The 20,409-nt window shown below is 59.3% G+C and overlaps 1 protein-coding gene across 3 annotated transcripts in view; it reads left to right on the top strand.

The window, feature by feature from the left end:
• Positions 1-14,138: 14,138 nt before the first annotated feature.
• CRYBA4 (crystallin beta A4) overlaps positions 14,139-20,409 on the top strand; it is a 9,303-nt gene continuing 3,032 nt past the window's right edge. Inside the window, exons 1-4 of one of the 3 annotated variants that reach the window (XM_060192623.1) lie at positions 14,139-14,449; positions 14,991-15,040; positions 16,577-16,695; positions 19,021-19,162. In XM_060192623.1, the coding sequence (XP_060048606.1) occupies positions 15,002-15,040; positions 16,577-16,695; positions 19,021-19,162 (300 nt within the window). In that variant the 5' untranslated portion in view covers positions 14,139-14,449; positions 14,991-15,001. Of the gene's footprint in view, positions 14,450-14,917; positions 15,041-16,576; positions 16,696-19,020; positions 19,163-20,409 lie in introns of those variants that run through there. The other 2 variants (XM_060192625.1, XM_007529603.2) reach the window with 2 other exon arrangements.

Below are 20,409 nucleotides of genomic sequence, written 5' to 3'. Positions count from 1 at the left end.
CAGCACCCTGCACAGCACCCAGGGAGCCCATGGAGGGTGGGCAGGGCTGTGGGGTCTCTCCTCTCTCAGCACCCTGCACAGCACCCAGGGAGCCCATGGAGGGTGGGCAGGGCTGTGGGGTCTCTCCTCTCTCAGCACCAGGCACAGCACCAAGGGAGCCCATGGAGGGTGGGCAGGGCTGTGGGGTCTCTCCTCTCTCAGCACCAGGCACAGCACCCAGGGAGCCCCATGGAGGGTGGGCAGGGCTGTGGGGGTCTCTCCTCTCTCAGCACCCTGCACAGCACCCAGGGACCCCCATGGAGGGTGGGCAGGGCTGTGGGGGTCTCTCCTCTCTCAGCACCCTGCACAGCACCCAGGAAGCCCATGGAGGGTGGGCAGGGCTGTGGGGTCTCTTCTCTCTCAGCACCCTGCACAGCACCCAGGGACCCCCATGGAGGGTGGGCAGGGCTGTGGGATCTCTCCTCTCTCAGCACCAGGCACAGCACCCAGGGAGCCCATGGAGGGTGGGCAGGGCTGTGGGGGTCTCTCCTCTCTCAGCACCCTGCACAGCACCCAGGGACCCCCATGGAGGGTGGGCAGGGCTGTGGGGTCTCTCCTCTCTCAGCACCCTGCACAGCACCCAGGGAGCCCATGGAGGGTGGGCAGGGCTGTGGGGTCTCTCCTCTCTCTGCACCAGGCACAGCACCCAGGGAGCCCATGGAGGGTGGGCAGGGCTGTGGGGTGTCTCTTCTCTCAGCACCCTGCACAGCACCCAGGGAGCCCATGGAGGGTGGGCAGGGCTGTGGGGTCTCTCCTCTCTCAGCACCCTGCACAGCACCCAGGGAGCCCCATGGAGGGTGGGCAGGGCTGTGAGGTCTCTCCTCTCTCAGCACCCTGCACAGCACCCAGGGAGCCCATGGAGGGTGGGCAGGGCTGTGGGGTCTCTCCTCTCTCAGCACCCTGCACAGCACCCAGGGAGCCCATGGAGGGTGGGCAGGGCTGTGGGGTCTCTCCTCTCTCAGCACCAGGCACAGCACCCAGGGAGCCCATGGAGGGTGGGCAGGGCTGTGGGGTCTCTCCTCTCTCAGCACCAGGCACAGCACCCAGGGACCCCCATGGAGGGTGGGCAGGGCTGTGGGGGTCTCTCCTCTCTCAGCACCCTGCACAGCACCCAGGAAGCCCATGGAGGGTGGGCAGGGCTGTGGGGGTCTCTCCTCTCTCAGCACCCTGCACAGCACCCAGGGAGCCCATGGAGGGTGGGCAGGGCTGTGGGGTCTCTCCTCTCTCAGCACCAGGCACAGCACCCAGGGAGCCCATGGAGGGTGGGCAGGGCTGTGGGGTCTCTCCTCTCTCAGAACCAGGCACAGCACCCAGGGACCCCCATGGAGGGTGGGCAGGGATGTGGGGTCTCTTCTCTCTCAGCACCCTGCACAGCACCCAGGGACCCCCATGGAGGGTGGGCAGGGCTGTGGGGTCTCTCCTCTCTCAGCACCAGGCACAGCACCCAGGGAGCCCATGGAGGGTGGGCAGGGCTGTGGGGGTCTCTCCTCTCTCAGCACCATGCACAGCACCCAGGGAGCCCATGGAGGGTGGGCAGGGCTGTGGGATCTCTCCTCTCTCAGCACCAGGCACAGCACCCAGGGAGCCCATGGAGGGTGGGCAGGGATGTGGGGGTCTCTCCTCTCTCAGCACCCTGCACAGCACCCAGGGACCCCCATGGAGGGTGGGCAGGGCTGTGGGGTCTCTCCTCTCTCAGCACCCTGCACAGCACCCAGGGAGCCCCATGGAGGGTGGGCAGGGCTGTGGGGTCTCTCCTCTCTCAGCACCCTGCACAGCACCCAGGGAGCCCATGGAGGGTGGGCAGGGCTGTGGGGTCTCTCCTCTCTCTGCACCAGGCACAGCACCCAGGGAGCCCATGGAGGGTGGGCAGGGCTGTGGGGTGTCTCTTCTCTCAGCACCCTGCACAGCACCCAGGGAGCCCATGGAGGGTGGGCAGGGCTGTGGGGTCTCTCCTCTCTCAGCACCCTGCACAGCACCCAGGGAGCCCCATGGAGGGTGGGCAGGGCTGTGGGGTCTCTCCTCTCTCAGCACCCTGCACAGCACCCAGGGAGCCCCATGGAGGGTGGGCAGGGCTGTGGGGTCTCTCCTCTCTCAGCACCAGGCACAGCACCCAGGGAGCCCCATGGAGGGTGGGCAGGGCTGTGGGGTCTCTCCTCTCTCAGCACCCTGCACAGCACCCAGGGAGCCCCATGGAGGGTGGGCAGGGCTGTGGGGTCTCTCCTCTCTCAGCACCCTGCACAGCACCCAGGGAGCCCCATGGAGGGTGGGCAGGGCTGTGGGGTGTCTCCTCTCTCAGCACCAGGCACAGCACCCAGGGAGCCCATGGAGGGTGGGCAAGGCTGTGGGGTCTCTCCTCTCTCAGCACCCTGCACAGCACCCAGGGAGCCCCATGGAGGGTGGGCAGGGCTGTGGGGTCTCTCCTCTCTCAGCACCCTGCACAGCACCCAGGGAGCCCATGGAGGGTGGGCAGGGCTGTGGGGTGTCTCCTCTCTCAGCACCCTGCACAGCACCCAGGGAGCCCCATGGAGGGTGGGCAGGGCTGTGGGGTCTCTTCTCTCTCAGCACCCTGCACAGCACCCAGGGACCCCCATGGAGGGTGGGCAGGGCTGTGGAGTCTCTCCTCTCTCAGCACCCTGCACAGCACCCAGGGAGCCCATGGAAGGTGGGCAGGGCTGTGGGGTCTCTCCTCTCTCAGCACCAGGCACAGCACCCAGGGAGCCCCATGGAGGGTGGGCAGGGCTGTGGGGTCTCTCCTTTCTCAGCACCCTGCACAGCACCCAGGGAGCCCATGGAGGGTGGGCAGGGCTGTGGGGTGTCTCCTCTCTCAGCACCCTGCACAGCACCCAGGGAGCCCATGGAGGGTGGGCAGGGCTGTGGGGTGTCTCCTCTCTCAGCACCAGGCACAGCACCCAGGGAGCCCCATGGAGGGTGGGCAGGGCTGTGGGGTCTCTCCTCTCTCAGCACCCTGCACAGCACCCAGGGAGCCCCATGGAGGGTGGGCAGGGCTGTGGGGTCTCTCCTCTCTCAGCACCCTGCACAGCACCCAGGGAGCCCCATGGAGGGTGGGCAGGGCTGTGGGGTGTCTCCTCTCTCAGCACCCTGCACAGCACCCAGGGAGCCCATGGAGGGTGGGCAGGGCTGTGGGGTGTCTCCTCTCTCAGCACCAGGCACAGCACCCAGGGAGCCCCATGGAGGGTGGGCAGGGCTGTGGGGTCTCTCCTCTCTCAGCACCCTGCACAGCACCCAGGGAGCCCATGGAGGGTGGGCAGGGCTGTGGGGTCTCTCCTCTCTCAGCACCCTGCACAGCACCCAGGGAGCCCATGGAGGGTGGGCAGGGCTGTGGGGTCTCTCCTCTCTCAGCACCAGGCACAGCACCCAGGGAGCCATGGAGAGTGGGCAGGGCTGTGGGGTCTCTCCTCTCTCAGCACCCTGCACAGCACCCTGGGAGCCCATGGAGGGTGGGCAGGGCTGTGGGGTCTCTCCTCTCTCAGCACCCTGCACAGCACCCAGGGAGCCATGGAGGGTGGGCAGGGCTGTGGGGTCTCTCCTCTCTCAGCACCCTGCACAGCACCCAGGGAGCCCATGGAGGGTGGGCAGGGCTGTGGGGTCTCTCCTCTCTCAGCACCAGGCACAGCACCCAGGGAGCCATGGAGAGTGGGCAGGGCTGTGGGGTCTCTCCTCTCTCAGCACCCTGCACAGCACCCAGAGAGCCCCATGGAGGGTGGGCAGGGCTGTGGGGTCTCTCCTCTCTCAGCACCCTCCACAGCACCCAGGGAGCCCCATGGAGGGTGGGCAGGGCTGTGGGGTCTCTTCTCTCTCAGCACCCTGCACAGCACCCAGGGAGCCCATGGAGGGTGGGCAGGGCTGTGGGGGTCTCTCCTCTCTCAGCACCCTGCACAGCACCCAGGGAGCCCCATGGAGGGTGGGCAGGGCTGTGGGGTCTCTCCTCTCTCAGCACCCTGCACAGCACCCAGGGACCCCCATGGAGGGTGGGCAGGGCTGTGGAGTCTCTCCTCTCTCAGCACCCTGCACAGCACCCTGGGAGCCCATGGAGGGTGGGCAGGGCTGTGGGGTCTCTCCTCTCTCAGCACCCTGCACAGCACCCAGGGAGCCCCATGGAGGGTGGGCAGGGCTGTGGGGGTCTCTCCTCTCTCAGCACCCTGCACAGCAGCCAGGGAGCCCCATGGAGGGTGGGCAGGGCTGTGGGGTCTCTCCTCTCTCAGCACCCTGCACAGCACCCAGGGAGCCCCATGGAGGGTGGGCAGGGCTGTGGGGTGTCTCCTCTCTCAGCACCCTGCACAGCACCCAGGGAGCCCATGGAGGGTGGGCAGGGCTGTGGGGTGTCTCCTCTCTCAGCACCAGGCACAGCACCCAGGGAGCCCATGGAGGGTGGGCAAGGCTGTGGGGTCTCTCCTCTCTCAGCACCCTGTACAGCACCCAGGTAGCCCCATGGAGGGTGGGGCAGGGCTGTGGGGTCTCTCCTCTCTCAGCACCAGGCACAGCACCCAGGGAGCCCCATGGAGGGTGGGCAGGGCTGTGGGGTCTCTCCTCTCTCAGCACCCTGCACAGCACCCAGGGAGCCCCATGGAGGGTGGGCAGGGCTGTGGAGTCTCTCCTCTCTCAGCACCCTGCACAGCACCCAGGGAGCCCCATGGAGGGTGGGCAGGGCTGTGGGGTCTCTCCTCTCTCAGCACCCTGCACAGCACCCAGGGAGCCCCATGGAGGGTGGGCAGGGCTGTGGGGTCTCTCCTCTCTCAGCACCCTGCACAGCACCCAGGGAGCCCCATGGAGGGTGGGCAGGGCTGTGGGGTCTCTCCTCTCTCAGCACCCTGCACAGCACCCAGGGAGCCCATGGAGGGTGGGCAGGGCTGTGGGGTCTCTCCTCTCTCAGCACCCTGCACAGCACCCAGGGAGCCCATGGAGGGTGGGCAGGGCTGTGGGGTGTCTCCTCTCTCAGCACCCTGCACAGCACCCAGGGAGCCCATGGAGGGTGGGCAGGGCTGTGGGGTGTCTCCTCTCTCAGCACCAGGCACAGCACCCAGGGAGCCCATGGAGGGTGGGCAAGGCTGTGGGGTCTCTCCTCTCTCAGCACCCTGTACAGCACCCAGGTAGCCCCATGGAGGGTGGGGCAGGGCTGTGGGGTCTCTCCTCTCTCAGCACCAGGCACAGCACCCAGGGAGCCCCATGGAGGGTGGGCAGGGCTGTGGGGTCTCTCCTCTCTCAGCACCCTGCACAGCACCCAGGGAGCCCCATGGAGGGTGGGCAGGGCTGTGGGGTCTCTCCTCTCTCAGCACCAGGCACAGCACCCAGGAAGCCCATGGAGGGTGGGCAGGGCTGTGGGGTCTCTCCTCTCTCAGCACCCTGCACAGCACCCAGGGAGCCCATGGAGGGTGGGCAGGGCTGTGGGGTCTCTCCTCTCTCAGCACCCTGGACAGCACCCCGGGAGCCCCATGGAGGGTGGGCAGGGCTGTGGGGTCTCTCCTCTCTCAGCACCCTGCACAGCACCCAGGGACCCCCATGGAGGGTGGGCACGGTTGTGGAGTCTCTCCTCTCTCAGCACCCTGCACAGCACCCAGGGAGCCATGGAGGGTGGGCAGGGCTGTGGGGTCTCTCCTCTCTCAGCACCCTGCACAGCACCCAGGGAGCCCATGGAGGGTGGGCAGGGCTGTGGGGTCTCTCCTCTCTCAGCACCAGGCACAGCACCCAGGGAGCCCATGGAGGGTGGGCAGGGCTGTGGGGTCTCTCCTCTCTCAGCACCCTGCACAGCACCCAGGGAGCCATGGAGAGTGGGCAGGGCTGTGGGGTCTCTCCTCTCTCAGCACCCTGCACAGCACCCAGGGAGCCCATGGAGGGTGGGCAGGGCTGTGGGGTCTCTCTTCTCTCAGCACCCTGCACAGCACCCAGGGAGCCCATGGAGGGTGGGCAGGGCTGTGGGGTCTCTCCTCTCTCAGCACCAGGCACAGCACCCAGGGAGCCCATGGAGGGTGGGCAGGGCTGTGGGGGTCTCTCCTCTCTCAGCACCAGGCACAGCACCCAGGGAGCCCCATGGAGGGTGGGCAGGGCTGTGGGGTCTCTCCTCTCTCAGCACCAGGCACAGCACCCAGGGACCCCCATGGAGGGTGGGCAGGGCTGTGGGGTCTCTCCTCTGTCAGCACCCTGCACAGCACCCAGGGAGCCCATGGAGGGTGGGCAGGGCTGTGGGGTCTCTCCTCTGTCAGCACCCTGCACAGCACCCAGGGACCCCCATGGAGGGTGGGCAGGGTTGTGGAGTCTCTCCTCTCTCAGCACCCTGCACAGCACCCAGGGAGCCCATGGAGGGTGGGCAGGGCTGTGGGGTGTCTCCTCTCTCAGCACCCTGCACAGCACCCAGGGAGCCCATGGAGGGTGGGCAGGGCTGTGGGGTGTCTCCTCTCTCAGCACCAGGCACAGCACCCAGGGAGCCCCATGGAGGGTGGGCAGGGCTGTGGGGTCTCTCCTCTCTCAGCACCAGGCACAGCACCCAGGGACCCCCATGGAGGGTGGGCAGGGCTGTGGGGTCTCTCCTCTGTCAGCACCCTGCACAGCACCCAGGGAGCCCATGGAGGGTGGGCAGGGCTGTGGGGTCTCTCCTCTGTCAGCACCCTGCACAGCACCCAGGGACCCCCATGGAGGGTGGGCAGGGTTGTGGAGTCTCTCCTCTCTCAGCACCCTGCACAGCACCCAGGGAGCCCATGGAGGGTGGTCAGGGCTGTGGGGTCTCTCCTCTCTCAGCACCAGGCACAGCACCCAGGGAGCCCATGGAGGGTGGGCAGGGCTGTGGGGTCTCTCCTCTCTCTCTCACACACACACTCTCTCTCCCTCGCCCTCTCTCTGTCTCTTAAAAAAATAAATGTCTTTAAAAGATGAAAATGGTGGTCAAGGAGGTGGTGTAGTGGATAAAGCATTGAACTCTCAATCATGAAGTCCTGAGTTCAACCCCCAGCAGCACATGTACCAGAGTGATGTTTGGTTCTTTCTCTCTCCTCCTATCTTTCTCATTAATGAATAAAATAAAATATTTTTATTTATTTATTTATTAGATAGACAGAGACAAATTAAGAGTGGAGGGGGAGATGGAAAGGGAGAGAGGCAGAGAGACACCTGCAGCCCTGCCTCACTGCTCATGAAGCTTTGCCCCTGCAGGTGGGGATTTGGGGGATTGAACCCAGGTCCTTGAACACTGTAATGTGTGCACTCAACCAGGTGCACCACCTCCTGGCCCCCAATAAAATAAAAAAGAAAAAAAAAAAAAAAGAAAATGAGGGCCAAGGGTAGATAGCATAATGGTTATGCAAAGAGACTTTCACTCCTGAGGCTCCAAAGTCCCAAGAAAGAAAAGAAAAAGGAACAAACAAACAAACAAACAAATGACTAGGAAACATTTCATCTGGTGAAGCACATGCCTTACCATAAGAGGTTCTAGAATTAAACCCTGGCACCACATAGGAGAACCACAGCTGACACTGGGGAAGCTCCAGGGCTGGCAGAGTGGTGCAGTGATATCTCTCCTCTCTGTGTGTCTCTCCCTGGACGGCAGGGGCTCCCTTGTACCCCTTGAACCACAGGAGGCTGGACAGGGACAGGGACAGGGACAGGCACAGGGGTGGCTCGAACCCACGTGCCGGCAGGGAGGTTCCGAGCCACTCTGACCCGCCGCTTGGGGCCCTGGGCCCTGTGCCGCAGAACACAGAGGCGGCTTGGGGGGCTGAGCAGGCTCCCCTTCCTCCACCCACCCCAGCCCGCAGGACCCTCGGGAGCCTCTGGACCAAGTGTGTGCCCGTGGGGGCGGGGCAGGGCGGGGCGGGCAGTGCTGGCCTGAGGGTGCGGACGCTGCTTCCCGTGCCTTGTTCAGCAGGGACACAGCTCTCTGTGCACCTGGAGACAATCTGAAGGGGTCCTGTAACCCCCCCCCCGACACAGGTCCTCGGTGGAACGGGCACTGCCCCCCACAGCCCCGTCTGACCAGGACAGCTGCAGCCCTCCCCCAAGGGCCACACATGTGGGCCACATCTGGGACCCTCCTCCAGCGCCAGCAGCTGGGGTCTGTCTTTCCGGAACCCTTGTCCGCCCAGTGCCCTTCCCTGCCCCGTTACTCGCTGATAGCTCTCTCTCCACACCCATCTCTCTGTGGCTTCCTCTCCTGTGTCTTGTTCTTTATCTCCACGCCTCTTCTTTCTCATGCACATGTCACCTCTCTCCCGGGCCCAGTTATTTTTATCCTTTCTGGCTTTGTAAGTTTTTTTTTTTTTTCCTCCCAGGGAGAAGGGCAAAGAGGAGAGAGGGTGGGACGGACGCAGAAAGAGAGGAGACAGCAAAGTTGCTTCACAGTCCACAGAGCTCCCCCAGGTGCTGCCTGCCCCTGGTGCTCCCGTATGGTGCTGGGGCTCCCGCCCAGGGCTGATCTAGACACGCATGGAGGAGGGACTCAGAGCATCACCCTGGTGTGCGTGGTGCTGGGGTGAAACACAGGACCTCACGCCTGCAGGTCCTGTGCTCTCCCCTGCGAGCCCACCTGTCTCTCCCGACTGAGGCGTCTCCTCTCTGCCCCTCCCTTCCCCCTCCCCTCTCTCTCCCGTCTTCCTTTCTCTCTCCCCCTTTCCCCCCTCCCTTTCTCTCTCCCTCTCTTTTTACTCTCTCCCCCTCTCTCCTATTCTTTCTCTCCTCCCCTTTTCTCTCTCTCCCTTTCCCCTTTCTCTCTCCCCTTCTCTCCTATTCTCTCTTCTTTCTTTTTACCTCCCTCTCTCTTTCTCTCTCCCCCTCTCTCTTCCTTTCTCTCTCCCTTTCTCCCTCGTTGGTTTTTTCTCTCTTCTATTCTCTCTCCCTCTCCCTCCCTCACTTTTCACTCTCTCCTTTTCTCTCTCCCCCTCTCTCCTATTCTTTCTCTCCCTCCCCTTTTCTCTCTCCCCTCTCCTCTATTCTCTCTGTCTCTCTCTCCCTCTCTCTTCCTTTCTCACTTCCCTTCTCTCCCTGTCTCCCTCTCTCTCTTCCTTTTTATCTGCTCTGTCTCTTCCCTGGCTCCCTCTTACCTGGGGATCGGCCACTGCTTTCTGTGGGAGGGCGGTGTGGGTAGACGCTGTGGGCGACCGTGGGCTGACCCCCCGTTTTATAGTCTGGCAGACTCGGGACACTTTGGTCCGGGGCACAAAGCAGGCGCTGGCTCAGCACGGCCCGCGGGCTGCGAAGGCTGCATTTTCTTTGTCTCCAGCAGACGCAGGGAGGAGGCTGGGGCCACTCATCTACCCACTGCCTCTCCAGACCCCCAACCGCTGCAGGGGTGGGTGGTGGTGTGGGCAGTGGCCACCAGCCCATGGACCCCGGATGGAGAGAGATCCAGGTTCGAATCCTAACTTGGTCGCTCTGCACTGGTCAACTTTCACCCTGCCTTTCCCCTGGAGGCCCGAGGGAGTGTCAAGTGTGGGTCCTCAGCCGTGGGGTTTGGGGGGGTAGGCGGGGGGAGAGCAGGACCCCGGGCCTGAGGCTGCAGCACGGAAGGCGTCCCTGGGACCCCGTGCTGCTCCTCTGAGACCTCCTGATATTTATTCACTGACATTGTCTTCTGCTGAGTGGGCTCCTGGTGCAAACATTCACCCCTTCTTCTGAGGCAGAGGAGAGACATCCCTGCACCCCTGCACCACTCCTGGGGTGCCCTCCTGCCAGGACACGTCCCCAGGGCCTCTGCCAGCTGAGCCGTCTCCCGGCATCTGTCCATTTTATGTTATTTATTTATTTAGGATAGAAACAGAGAGAAGGGGGTCGGGCGGTAGTGCAGCGGGTTAAGCGCACGTAGCCCAAAGCGCAAGGACAGGCATAAGGATCCCGGTTCGAGCCCCCGGCTCCCCACCTGCAGGGGAGTCGCTTCACAGGCGGTGAAGCAGGTCTGCAGGTGTCTGTCTTTCTCTCCCCCTCTCTGTCTTCCCCTCCTCTCTCCATTTCTCTCTGTCCTATCCAACTACGACAACATCAATAACAACAACAATAATAACTACAACAATAAAAAACAAGGGCAACATAAGTGAATAAATAAATAAATATTTTTAAAAAAAGGAAACCGAGAGAAATCTAGGCGGGGGGGGGGGCATTGAGACAGACACACACACATCCCTGCTTCTCCTGGTCTCTGCTCATGCAGCTGGGGGCCAGGGACTTGAACCAGAGTCCTCGCCCGTGTGTGTGCTCAGATGGGCATACCACCGCCCAACCCACCCTGATTCTTTTTTATGAGAGAGAAAGAGACCAGAGCTCTCAGCTCTAGCTGTTGTGACCACAGGGGCTCGAACCTGGGTCCCCCATGTGCAAATCTTGGAGATGTGGCCTTCCTGGACCCTGTTTTGCTGCTGTTGCTAAACATTTATTAATTTTATTTTTCCTTTTCTTTCTTTCTCTCCCCCCCACCCTCCAGGGATTATTGATGGGGCTGGGTACTGGCACTAAAAATCCACTGCTTCTAGTGGCCATTTTTTCCATTTTATTGGACAGGACAGAGAGAAATGGAGAGAGGAGGGAAGACAGAGAGGGGGAGAGAAAGACAGACACCCGCAGACCTGCCTCACTACTTGTAAAACGACTTCCCTGTAGGTGGGGAACCGGGGGCTCGAACCAGGATCCTTATGCTGGTCCTTGTGCTTCCCAGTATGTGCTCTTAACTGGGTGCACCACTGCCTGGCCACCAACATCTGCTTATTTAGAGGTCAAACCTGGGACCTCGTGCACACCAGTCTCCGCACTAAGCTGCCCCCTCCAGTTCCTTAGAAGGGGCTGAACTGCCCCGCCTCCGGCAGGGAGGGAGGCAGATGGGGTTTGGGGCAGGAAGGGATAGTTCAAAAAAGCAAAAAAGAGGTCAGACGGTGGCGTGCCTGGTTAAGCGCACACATCACAGCACACAAGGACCCAGGTTCAGGCCCCTGGTCCCCACATGCAGGGGGAAAGCTTCATGAGTGGTGAAGCAGGGCTGCAGGTGTCTCTCTGTCTCTCTCCCTCTCTATCTCCCTCTTCCCTTTCAAATTCTCTGTCTCTACCCAAGCAATAAAGATAATAAAAAAATTTAAGTAAATATTTTCAAACAAAGAGAGAGAGAAAGGAGAGAGAGAGAGAGAGAGAGAGAGAGCTGGGGAGAGGGAGAGCCTGGGGCAGGGAGCCAGGTCATGGAGAGAAAAGCACAGAATGGGGAGGGGCTTGCTGAAGGGTGGGCAGACAGACGGACAGGCAGATAGAGCAGGAAAGACTCCACACAGTGGAGAAGGGCTCCTGCCTTTCCCTCCTATCACAAATGGAGAAACTGAGGCCTCCGATGGGGCAGGTGGGTTCTGCACAGTGCCCAGGGGCCACTCCAGGAACCTGATCTGGAAGCTCCGCACAGTCTGACCTCAACTCCTGTAACAAGGGTAAGAGGTGGGCTGGGGAAGTGTGTGTGTCGGGGGGTCTGCACAGGTTCCTGTCTCTTCTGGGGTGGGAGGGGTGTCAGGACCCTGACTCTCCAGAGAGCCTGGATCCACAGGCCCAGAGCCAGCTCCACCCCTGCTGGCCTTTCATTTCCTGACCTTTCATCTTGGGCCAAGGCTGGGGGCAGAGGCGAGGGGGGTGCAGAAACCCCAGAGTGGGGCAGCCGACTGAACTGGGGCCAAGATGCCCACAGATGAGGCAGTTCCAGGCCTGTGAACAAAGGGACATGTGTGGCAGGGTCGGGGGTGGGGCCCCACACTGGGTGACACTGCCCCCACGTTTTGCTCTCCGGGTTCCCGCGCCCTCACTGGAGGGAGTCTGGGACTCTCGTCCTCGCAGAAGAGGAGACCGAGGTAGCTCCCCGTGTCCCCCTACCCCACCCCACCCTGCCCGTGTGCCCCCTGGCAGTGCAGCCGGAAGTCACACACTCCTACCAACACAGGGTCACTGAGGGTCCTCATCCCTGGCGTCCGGAGTCAGGACTGATGGGAGCTCCTCGCTGTACCCCTGACACATTGCCAGACAAGACAGAAAGTGAGTCCCACCATCACCCCCCCCCCAGACACCCCCAAGCTGGCATCTTCTCTGAGGAAGCCTCCCTGAGACAGACAGAGAGAGAAGGCAGGGTCCCACCCCAGGGTGCTCCTGCCTGGTGCTCAACAGCCTCTGAGACTCTGTCACCCAGGCCGCTAAATCATTCTTTATGATCAGCTGTGACGGTGGTAGCCGTGGTGGCACTGGCATCTTCTTTTTTTATTTTTTATTTTTTTAAAATTATCTTTATTGGATAGAGACGGCCAGAAATTGAGAGGAAGGGGGAGATAGAGAGGGAGAGAGACAGAGAGACGCCTGCAGCCCTGCTTCACCACTTGTGAAGCTTTCCTCCTGCAGGTGGGGACCAGGGGCTTGAACCTGTAACATGTGCACTCAACCAGGTACACCACCACCTGACCCCCGACAACGACATCTTCTATGCTCTAAAATAGTCACTGAATTACTTTAGATTATTATTATTATTTAAAATATTTTGGGGCCAGCTGGTGGTGCACCTGGCTGAGGGCATGTATTACAATGTGCAAGGACCTGGGCTCGAGCCCCCAGTCCCCACCTGCAGAGGGAAAACTTTATAAGTGGTGAAGCAGGGCTGCAGGTGTCTCTCTGTCTCTCTTCCTCTCTATCACCCACCTCCCTTTAATTTCTGGCTGTCTCTATCCAATAAATAAAGATAATAAATAAAAATTAAAAATAAAATATTTTATGTATTTATTTTAATGAGAGATACACAGAGATGGAGAGACCAGAGCACTGCTCAGCTCTGGTTTATGGGATGCTGGGGATTGAACCTGAGACCTTGGAGCCTCAGGCATGGAAGTCTCTTTGCATAACCATTATGCTGTTTCTCCAGCCCCATTATGTTAGATGATGAGGATGAGGAGGATGATGATGATGATGATGATGATGATTTTACCAGAGCCCTGCTCAGTTCTGGCTGATGGTGGCACTGGGAATTGAACCTGAGACCTGGAGCTTCGGGCAGGAGAGTCTTTTGCAGAACCAGGATACTGGTTCTTCCCAGCCCTCTTGCCTATATTTTTAAAGGTGGCTCTGAGGGCAGGGGGCGAGGGGTCAAACTCAAGGCCTCATGCATGTGTAGGACTCAGAGGGGACCCCGCCCTGGGACCTCCTGCAGGTGAGCCCCACACTCTTCCCGCTGAGCCGTCTCCCCAATGGGGACTGTCTCTTGGTCGAGTTGGGTTTTCTGGTTTCTGTCGCACTCGGCAGAGACAGAAAACTGGAGGTTGCACACAGTAGGGCCCAGTTTTCTCGAAATCCTTTTATTTATTTGTTTATTTATTGTGCTTTTTTATTAGATTTAATAGTGATTCATAAACCACTCCTACCACCTAAGTTCAGTCCCTCCTCCAACGGTAACCACCATGGTTCTCCCCAGATGACAGTTATGGGATGACCATATATATATATATTTTCTTTACAGGCTCATGGGTATCAATTCTCTGTTTTCCTCTTAGGAGTGAAATCATCCTAGAGCTATCCTTCCTTTTCCCTCTTCCCTCTCAGATAAGAAAAACTGCACCTGACTTCTTCAGGTGTTTGCTAGAATCTCTTCCCTCTCAGTGACAGTGCAAAAACAAATGTTCCTGGTCATAAAAGTTCTGGGTCCCAGTGGAACTGGGGTTCAGAGCTCTCTGATCATTTCCCCCCTAACATTTCCCCTTTTAGGAGAAAAGGAGAGGAGGGAGAGAGAGAGAAAGAGAGAGAGAGAGAGAGAGAGAGAGAGAGAGAGGGAGAGAGAGAGAAAGAAGAGGAGAGGAGAGGAGAGGAGGGGAGGGGAGGGGAGAGGAGAGGAGAGGAGAGGAAAGGAGGGGAGGGGAGGGGAGACCCCAAAGCACTGCGCCATGGAAGTGTTGCCTTGCCTCCTGTGCAGGGCTGGTCTGGAACCCAGGTCCTCAGTCTGCCCACCAGCCCACTCCTAGGAGTCTCTGGAGATCCAGGGTTGTATTTGGGAGGAGGAGGGAGAGGAAGAGGAGGAAGAGGAGGAAGGAGAGGCAGAGGAAGAGGAAGAGGAAGAGGAGGAGGAGTTTGGACTCCTGTACAGCGCTCCCTGTGCTCCAGGCAGGCAGCCTGTGGAGCTGGCTAAGGCAGGCCTCTCCTCCCCCACCAGCACCCATCCCACCCACGGGACCTCAGGGGAGGGGCCTAACCCACCCTGTCCAGTCCCGTCCCTTGTTCCTCAGGGCGCAGCCAGTGCAGCTGACTCTGCTCTGGGTACCGCCGGCCTGGCCTTTGTGTCACTTGCTGACTTGGAGCTTTGTCCCCCAGCCCCCTCCCCACCCCTGCCCCCGGCCCCCGGCCCCCAGTCCCCCAGTGTCCGGCCCCCTGCCTATAAGAGGCTGGGCTGGGCATGCGGCCTGGCTGTCTCCGGGCCCCTCTGGTAAGTCCCGGGCTGGGAGACAGATGGGGTGCTCGGGGGGGAGGGTTGTGGGGGGTAGGAGGGCGCTCAGGGCCCCCCACTCTGGGGAGTCACTGTGTCCCAGGAGTGTCTCCCCCACCCCAGCGCATGCCTGGCTCTGACCTCCAGACCAGCAGCCCCTCACTGTCCCCAGACACATGCCTGGGTTCTGGACCCTCCTGGTGGTGGGTGCTGGCTACACTCCCCCATGTTTTGCAAACATTGGGGGGGGGGATCCCTCACACAGGCTGGAGCGATGGGGACAGACCTGTCCCCAAACCAGCACCTTGCCAGGGGAGTGTGCCCACTACCGCCAGCCCCCAAACCAGCCTGGGGCACGGGACATGGTAGGGGACACTGAAACAGGAGGGAGACAGGGAGGTGACCGGCGTCAGAAGTGGCAGAGGGGAAGCCTGGACCCCATGTGGATGGAGCCGTGTGTCCAGTGTCCAGTGACTCATGTCTGGGCTGGGACAGTGAGAGCGGGGAGGTGGCAGTCCCCTCTCTCCCCTGCCGCCCACAGCCCACAACAGCATGGCCTTGCAGTGCACGCCCCCGGCCGGCCACTGGAAGGTAGGAACGAACGGGGATGGGGTGCAGGTGCCTGGGGGGGGGGGGGGGGGCTGCAGGTCCCAGTGAGAGCCAGAGAGCCTCAGAGGTCCAGGGTTCCCCACGACCACACACAGGGGCTCAATCCGAATGCAAGTCTTTTATTATATGTTTATGTTTAAAGGGTAAATTTACTGGGGCTGGGTGGTGGCGCACCTGGTTAAGCGCACACACTACAGTGAACAAGGGCCTGTGTTTAAGCCCCTGGTCCCCACTGGCAGGGGGAAAGCTTTATGAGTGGTCAAGTGGGGCTGCGGGTGTCTCTCTGTCTCTCTCCCTCTCTATCTCCCCTCCCCTAATGTCTCTCTGTCTCTACCCAATAATAAATAAAAGATATTTTTAAAAAAGGTATATTTATTAGAGAGAGGGGGGAGGGGGAGAGGGAGGGAGAGGGAGAGAGAGAGAGGGAGGGAGGGAGAGAGGGGGGAGAGAGGGAGAGAGAGAGAGAGGGAGAGGGAGAGGGAGAAGGAAAGAGGGAGGGAGAGAGAGAGAGAGAGAGAGAGAGAGAGCTGTAGCATCATTCTGGCAGGTGTGGTGCCAGAGATCAAACCCAGGACCTCAGTCTTGCACATCTGGGGCTTGACAGCTGCACAGTCTCCCCAGCTGCAATTGATTTAAGGACACTTTGTGTTTGTGATTAATCGTGGGTGACAAGATCTTAAGATTGCCAGGTAGAGTTACCCACCACACCCACCAACGAGGCTCCCTGTCCCCACCCTACCGATGATAACTACCAGAGTTCTCAGAGTCTCAGAGACAGTTTGTGTATTTCTGTGGCTTTCTTTCTTTCCTTCTTTCTTTCTCTCTCTCTTTTTCTTTCTTTATTCCTCTCTTTCTCTCTCACCCTTCCTTCCTTCCTGCTTTCCTTCCTTCCTCTTTCTTTCTCCCTTCCTTCCTTTTTTCCTTCCTTCCTTTCTTTCTTTCTTTTTTTTTTGCATATCAGAGATCTAGATTCCACATGAACAAAACCATTCCATACTTCTTCTTCTTCTTCTCCTTACTTATTTCACTAAGTATAATCACCTCCAGTTCCAAACATTTTTTTTTGTCCCAAAAGACATAATACTATTTATTTATTTTTGGAGAGGGAGAGAGGGAGGCGGAGACCAGAGCATTGTTCAGCACTGAACACGTAGTGTCAGAGCCGGCACTTGGGCCCTCAGGCATGCAAGCCCTGTGCTCTGCCGCTGAGCCAGCTCCAGGGTTCAGGGGGAGGGGGAGGTTGTGTCTCCAAAGAAACCGGGGCCTTCCTTCCAGTCCCCAAACTGAGGGTGTGAGCACCGTATTTTTGCACGTCTTCGTGTCCAATAACCACCATGCCCCCGAGAGCCCAGGGGCCCAGAGAGAAGTGATGTGTGTGTGTGTGTGTGTGTGTGTGTGTGTGTGTATATGTGTGTGTGTAAGGGATAGCTAGAGAAACAGGAGCTGTGGGGGTGCTGGGCAGAGTCCCCCCCCCCCCAGGGCCCAATTCAGCCCTCTCCCCTCCCCACCCCTGTGCAGATCGTGGTGTGGGATGAAGAGGACTTCCAGGGCCGACGCCATGAGTTCACGGCTGACTGCCCCAGTGTGCTGGAGCTGGGCTTGGAGACTGTCCGGTCCCTCAAAGTGCTGAGTGGGGCGTGAGTCGGTGTCTCTCAAGTCAAAGTCACCATTGTGGGGAGACTGGGAGGTGGGGGGGGGCTGCTGGGACTTTCCCCACGTCCTGGGCTCTCTCCTGGGTTTTAAGATCTCCCTCGGATCTGGACGTTGTCGGGGCAGCTGGTGGTGTGGGTTTGTGTGTTGCTCAGACGAGGGGTTGGGGTGGGATTTGGACGGCACTACAAATCCACTACTCCTGCTGGCCATTTTTTCCCATTTTATTGGATAGGACAGAGAGAAACTGAGAGAGGAGGGGGGAAATAGAGAGGGAGAGAGACAGAGAGACACCTGCAGACCTGCTTCACCAATCATGAAGCTTCTCCCCTGCAGGTGGGAAGCAGGGGCTTGAACCCAGGTCCTTGTGCATTATAGTGTGTGCACTTAACCAGGTGTGCTTCTTCCTTGCAAGTAGGGAGAGGGGAGGTAGCTTGAACCCAGGTCCTTGCACACAAGTGTGCCACTGCCTGGGCCTCTCTGATTTTTTTAAATAAAATATTATTTATTTATTTATTTTGGACAGAGACAGAGAGAAACTGAGAGGGGAGGAGGAGATGCAGAGGGAGAGACACCTGCAGCCGTGCTTCAAGGTTCCCGAAGCTTTCCCCCTGCAGGTGGGGATTGAGGGCTTGAACCCAGGTCCTTGTGCACTGTAATGTGTGCACTCAACCAGGTGCACCACCGTCTGGTCTCAATGATTTTTCTGTCTGTCTTTTTTTTTAAATTTTTAAAAGTATTTATTTCTTTATTCCCTTCTGTTGCCCTTGTTGATTTATTGTTGTTATTATTGTTGTTATTGATGTCATCATTGTTGGATAGGACAGAGAGAAATGGATAGGGGAGGGGAAGACAGAGAGGGGGAGAGAAAGATAGACACCTGCAGACCTGCTTCACCGCCTGTGAAGCGACTCCCCTGCAGGTGGGGAGCCAGGGGACTCGAACCGGGATCCTTATTCTGGTCCTTGCACTTTGTGCCACCTGCGCTTAACCTACTATGCTACTGCCCGTCTCCTTTTTTTTAGATTGCTATTTATTTATTCAGAAGAGAGAAGTGGAGCTGGGAGCCAGTGCAGACTCTTCCGCCCGCAAGCCCTGGGCGCTGTGCCACCTGCCTGGCTCAGAAAGTCTCTTTTAGCTGCTGTGTCATCCTGCTGGGGACCTGGGGCTGGGAGGAGGGAGGGGACACTGATGGCCCTGCATCACAGCCAGGAGGCCAGCGGGGTGGGGCAGGCAGGACCAGGGGTCGGGCAGCTCACTACTCTGAGAACACAGGGCTGGGCAGGGCCCTCCTGGTGTCACAACAAAAGGGGTCCCCTGCTGGTGTCTCAACAAAAGGGGACTCCCTGTTGGTGTCACAACAAAAGGGGTCCCCTGCTGGTGTCACAACAAAAGGGGTCCCCTGTTGGTGTCACAACAAAAAGGGTCCCCCTGCTGGTGTCACAACAAAAGGGGTCCCCTGCTGGAGTCACAACAAAAGGGGGCTCCCTGCTGGTGTCACAACAAAAGGGGTCCCCTGCTGGAGTCACAACAAAAGGGGTCCCCTGCTGGAGTCACAACAAAAGGGGTCCCCCTGCTGGAGTCACAACAAAAGGGGTCCCCTGCTGGTGTCACGAAAAAGGGGTCCCCTGCTGGTGTCACAACAAAAGGGGTCCCCTGCTGGTGTCACGAAAAAGGGGTCCCCTGCTGGTGTCATGACAAAAGGGGTCCCCCTGCTGGTGTCACGACAAAAGCGGTCCCCTGCTGGTGTCATGACAAAAGGGGTCCCCTGCTGGAGTCACAACAAAAGGGGTCCCCTGCTGGTGTCACAACAAAAGGGGTCCCCTGCTGCAGAGCTCTCCACCCCGCCAGTGATGGCTGCCTTCAGCTGTCCATTCCAGGGACACGTGGCCCCTGAGTGGCAGAGAAGCAGAGAGGGGACTGGTGGGAGTGTGTGTGTGTGTGGGAACACAAGAACTGGCCTGAGACAGCTGCTGCCAGTCTCCCCGTGTTTGGGGGGGACCTTCAGGGACCCTGTGGGCAGGTGGGGTCCCCAGACACTTGCATGGAGCTGGGGCCCAACTGTGAGATGTGGGGCTGCCAGGCTGGGTTTGGGGGTTTCCTCTGCTCTGCATTGCGGATGTGGGGGCCAGGTGGTGCTTAAGGGGGTGCTGCCCTGACCCTGGGCACTGACTAGATGCTGGTTTCAAAATGCTCTTCCCCCAAAGATGGCTAAGACACCTCTGAAAAGGGGGTGCAGTCACCCCTAATGGTTAGCGTAGGTGCAGAGTCGGGGCAAGGCTTCCCCCCCACGTGTCACCCTGTGTCCGCAGGTGGGTAGGCTTCGAGCACGCTGGCTTCCAGGGCCAGCAGTACATCCTGGAGTGCGGAGACTACCCGGCCTCAGAGGCCTGGAGTGGCAACACTGCCTACCCCGCCCACAGGCTCACCTCCTTCCGGCCAGTGGCCTGTGCGGTGAGTTCCTCATCCCACGCCTCCCGGGCATGATGCCCCTAGGACCCATGTCCAAACTTGGCCTCCTGTCACTTCTCCAAGCCACAGGACAGGGCAGTCTGCCCTTCTGGGCCTCAGTGTCCCCATCTTGATGTGGAGGCCTTGGGAGGGCTCCATGCCCCTTTTGTGACTTGGGGGCTCCTGGGAGACATGGGGGGGGGGCATCCAGGCCAAGGTGAGGAGTAGAGAAGGTGCTTGCTGGTGTGAGGCTGCTGGCCGGGACAGTGGCCTCGGGACACAGCGTCCACCTCCAGGGAGGAATGGAGCTCAGAGCCATGCGTCTGAATCAGTGATCAGGACAAAGTCACTTTTATGTCTTTCTTTCTTTTTTAAATTAAAAAATGGTAATTTAATAATGATGAACAAGACTAAGATCACAGGGGCACAGCTCCACACAGCTCCCGCCACCAGAGTTGTGTGTCCCAGCCCCTCCATTGGGAGCTTCCCTTTTTGTGTCCCTCTGGGGGGTATGGACCTGCACTATGAGTTCCCTGTTACTGCAGCCATTCTTGTCAATTTTTTTGATAGGACAGAGACAACTTGAGAGGGGAGGGGACAATAGAGAGGGAGAGAGACAGAGAGACACCTACAGACCTGCTTCACCACTTGTGAAGTGACCCCCCCCCCTTGCAGGTGGGGAGCTGGGGGCTCGAACCCAGATCCTTGTGCAAATCCTTGAGCTTGGTACTATGTACGCTAAACCCAGTGCACTACTGCCCCCCCCCCACTGGACCAAAATCCTTTATGGGGAGCAGAAGGTGGGAGTTCTGGCTTCTGTAATTGCTTCTCCACTGGACATGGGTATCGATAGGTGGATTCACAGCCCCAGCCTGTCTCTGTCTTTCCCGAGTAGGGCAGGGCTCTGGGGAGGGGAGGCTCCAGGACACATGAGTGAGGTTGTCTGCCCAGGGAAGGCAGGTTGGCATCATGGAAGCATCTGTAACTTGGTGTCTGGAAGACAGTAAGATATAGAGCAGGACAGATTGTTTAGTAATCAGGAACCTAAAGGTAGGAATAGAGCAGATGAAACTAAGGGTCTTTGTGGGAAGAAGCTAGGAAGTCTGTTTTAGGTATGTTCCAAAGGGTGCCCGACTTGAGTAATTTTGGCCTGAGCCCGACAGTTCACACACAGGAAGACTAAAAGTGTTGTCTGGTAAGATGACATCAGAGTTGACGATAGGACTAGAAAGCTGGATTAGGGCAGGATA

The sequence above is a fragment of the Erinaceus europaeus genome, chromosome 6, assembly GCF_950295315.1.
Source record: "Erinaceus europaeus chromosome 6, mEriEur2.1, whole genome shotgun sequence".
Classification (NCBI taxonomy): domain Eukaryota; kingdom Metazoa; phylum Chordata; class Mammalia; order Eulipotyphla; family Erinaceidae; genus Erinaceus; species Erinaceus europaeus.
The sequence above is the reverse complement of the archived record's forward strand: the minus strand, read 5'-3'. Positions and strand labels throughout refer to the sequence as shown.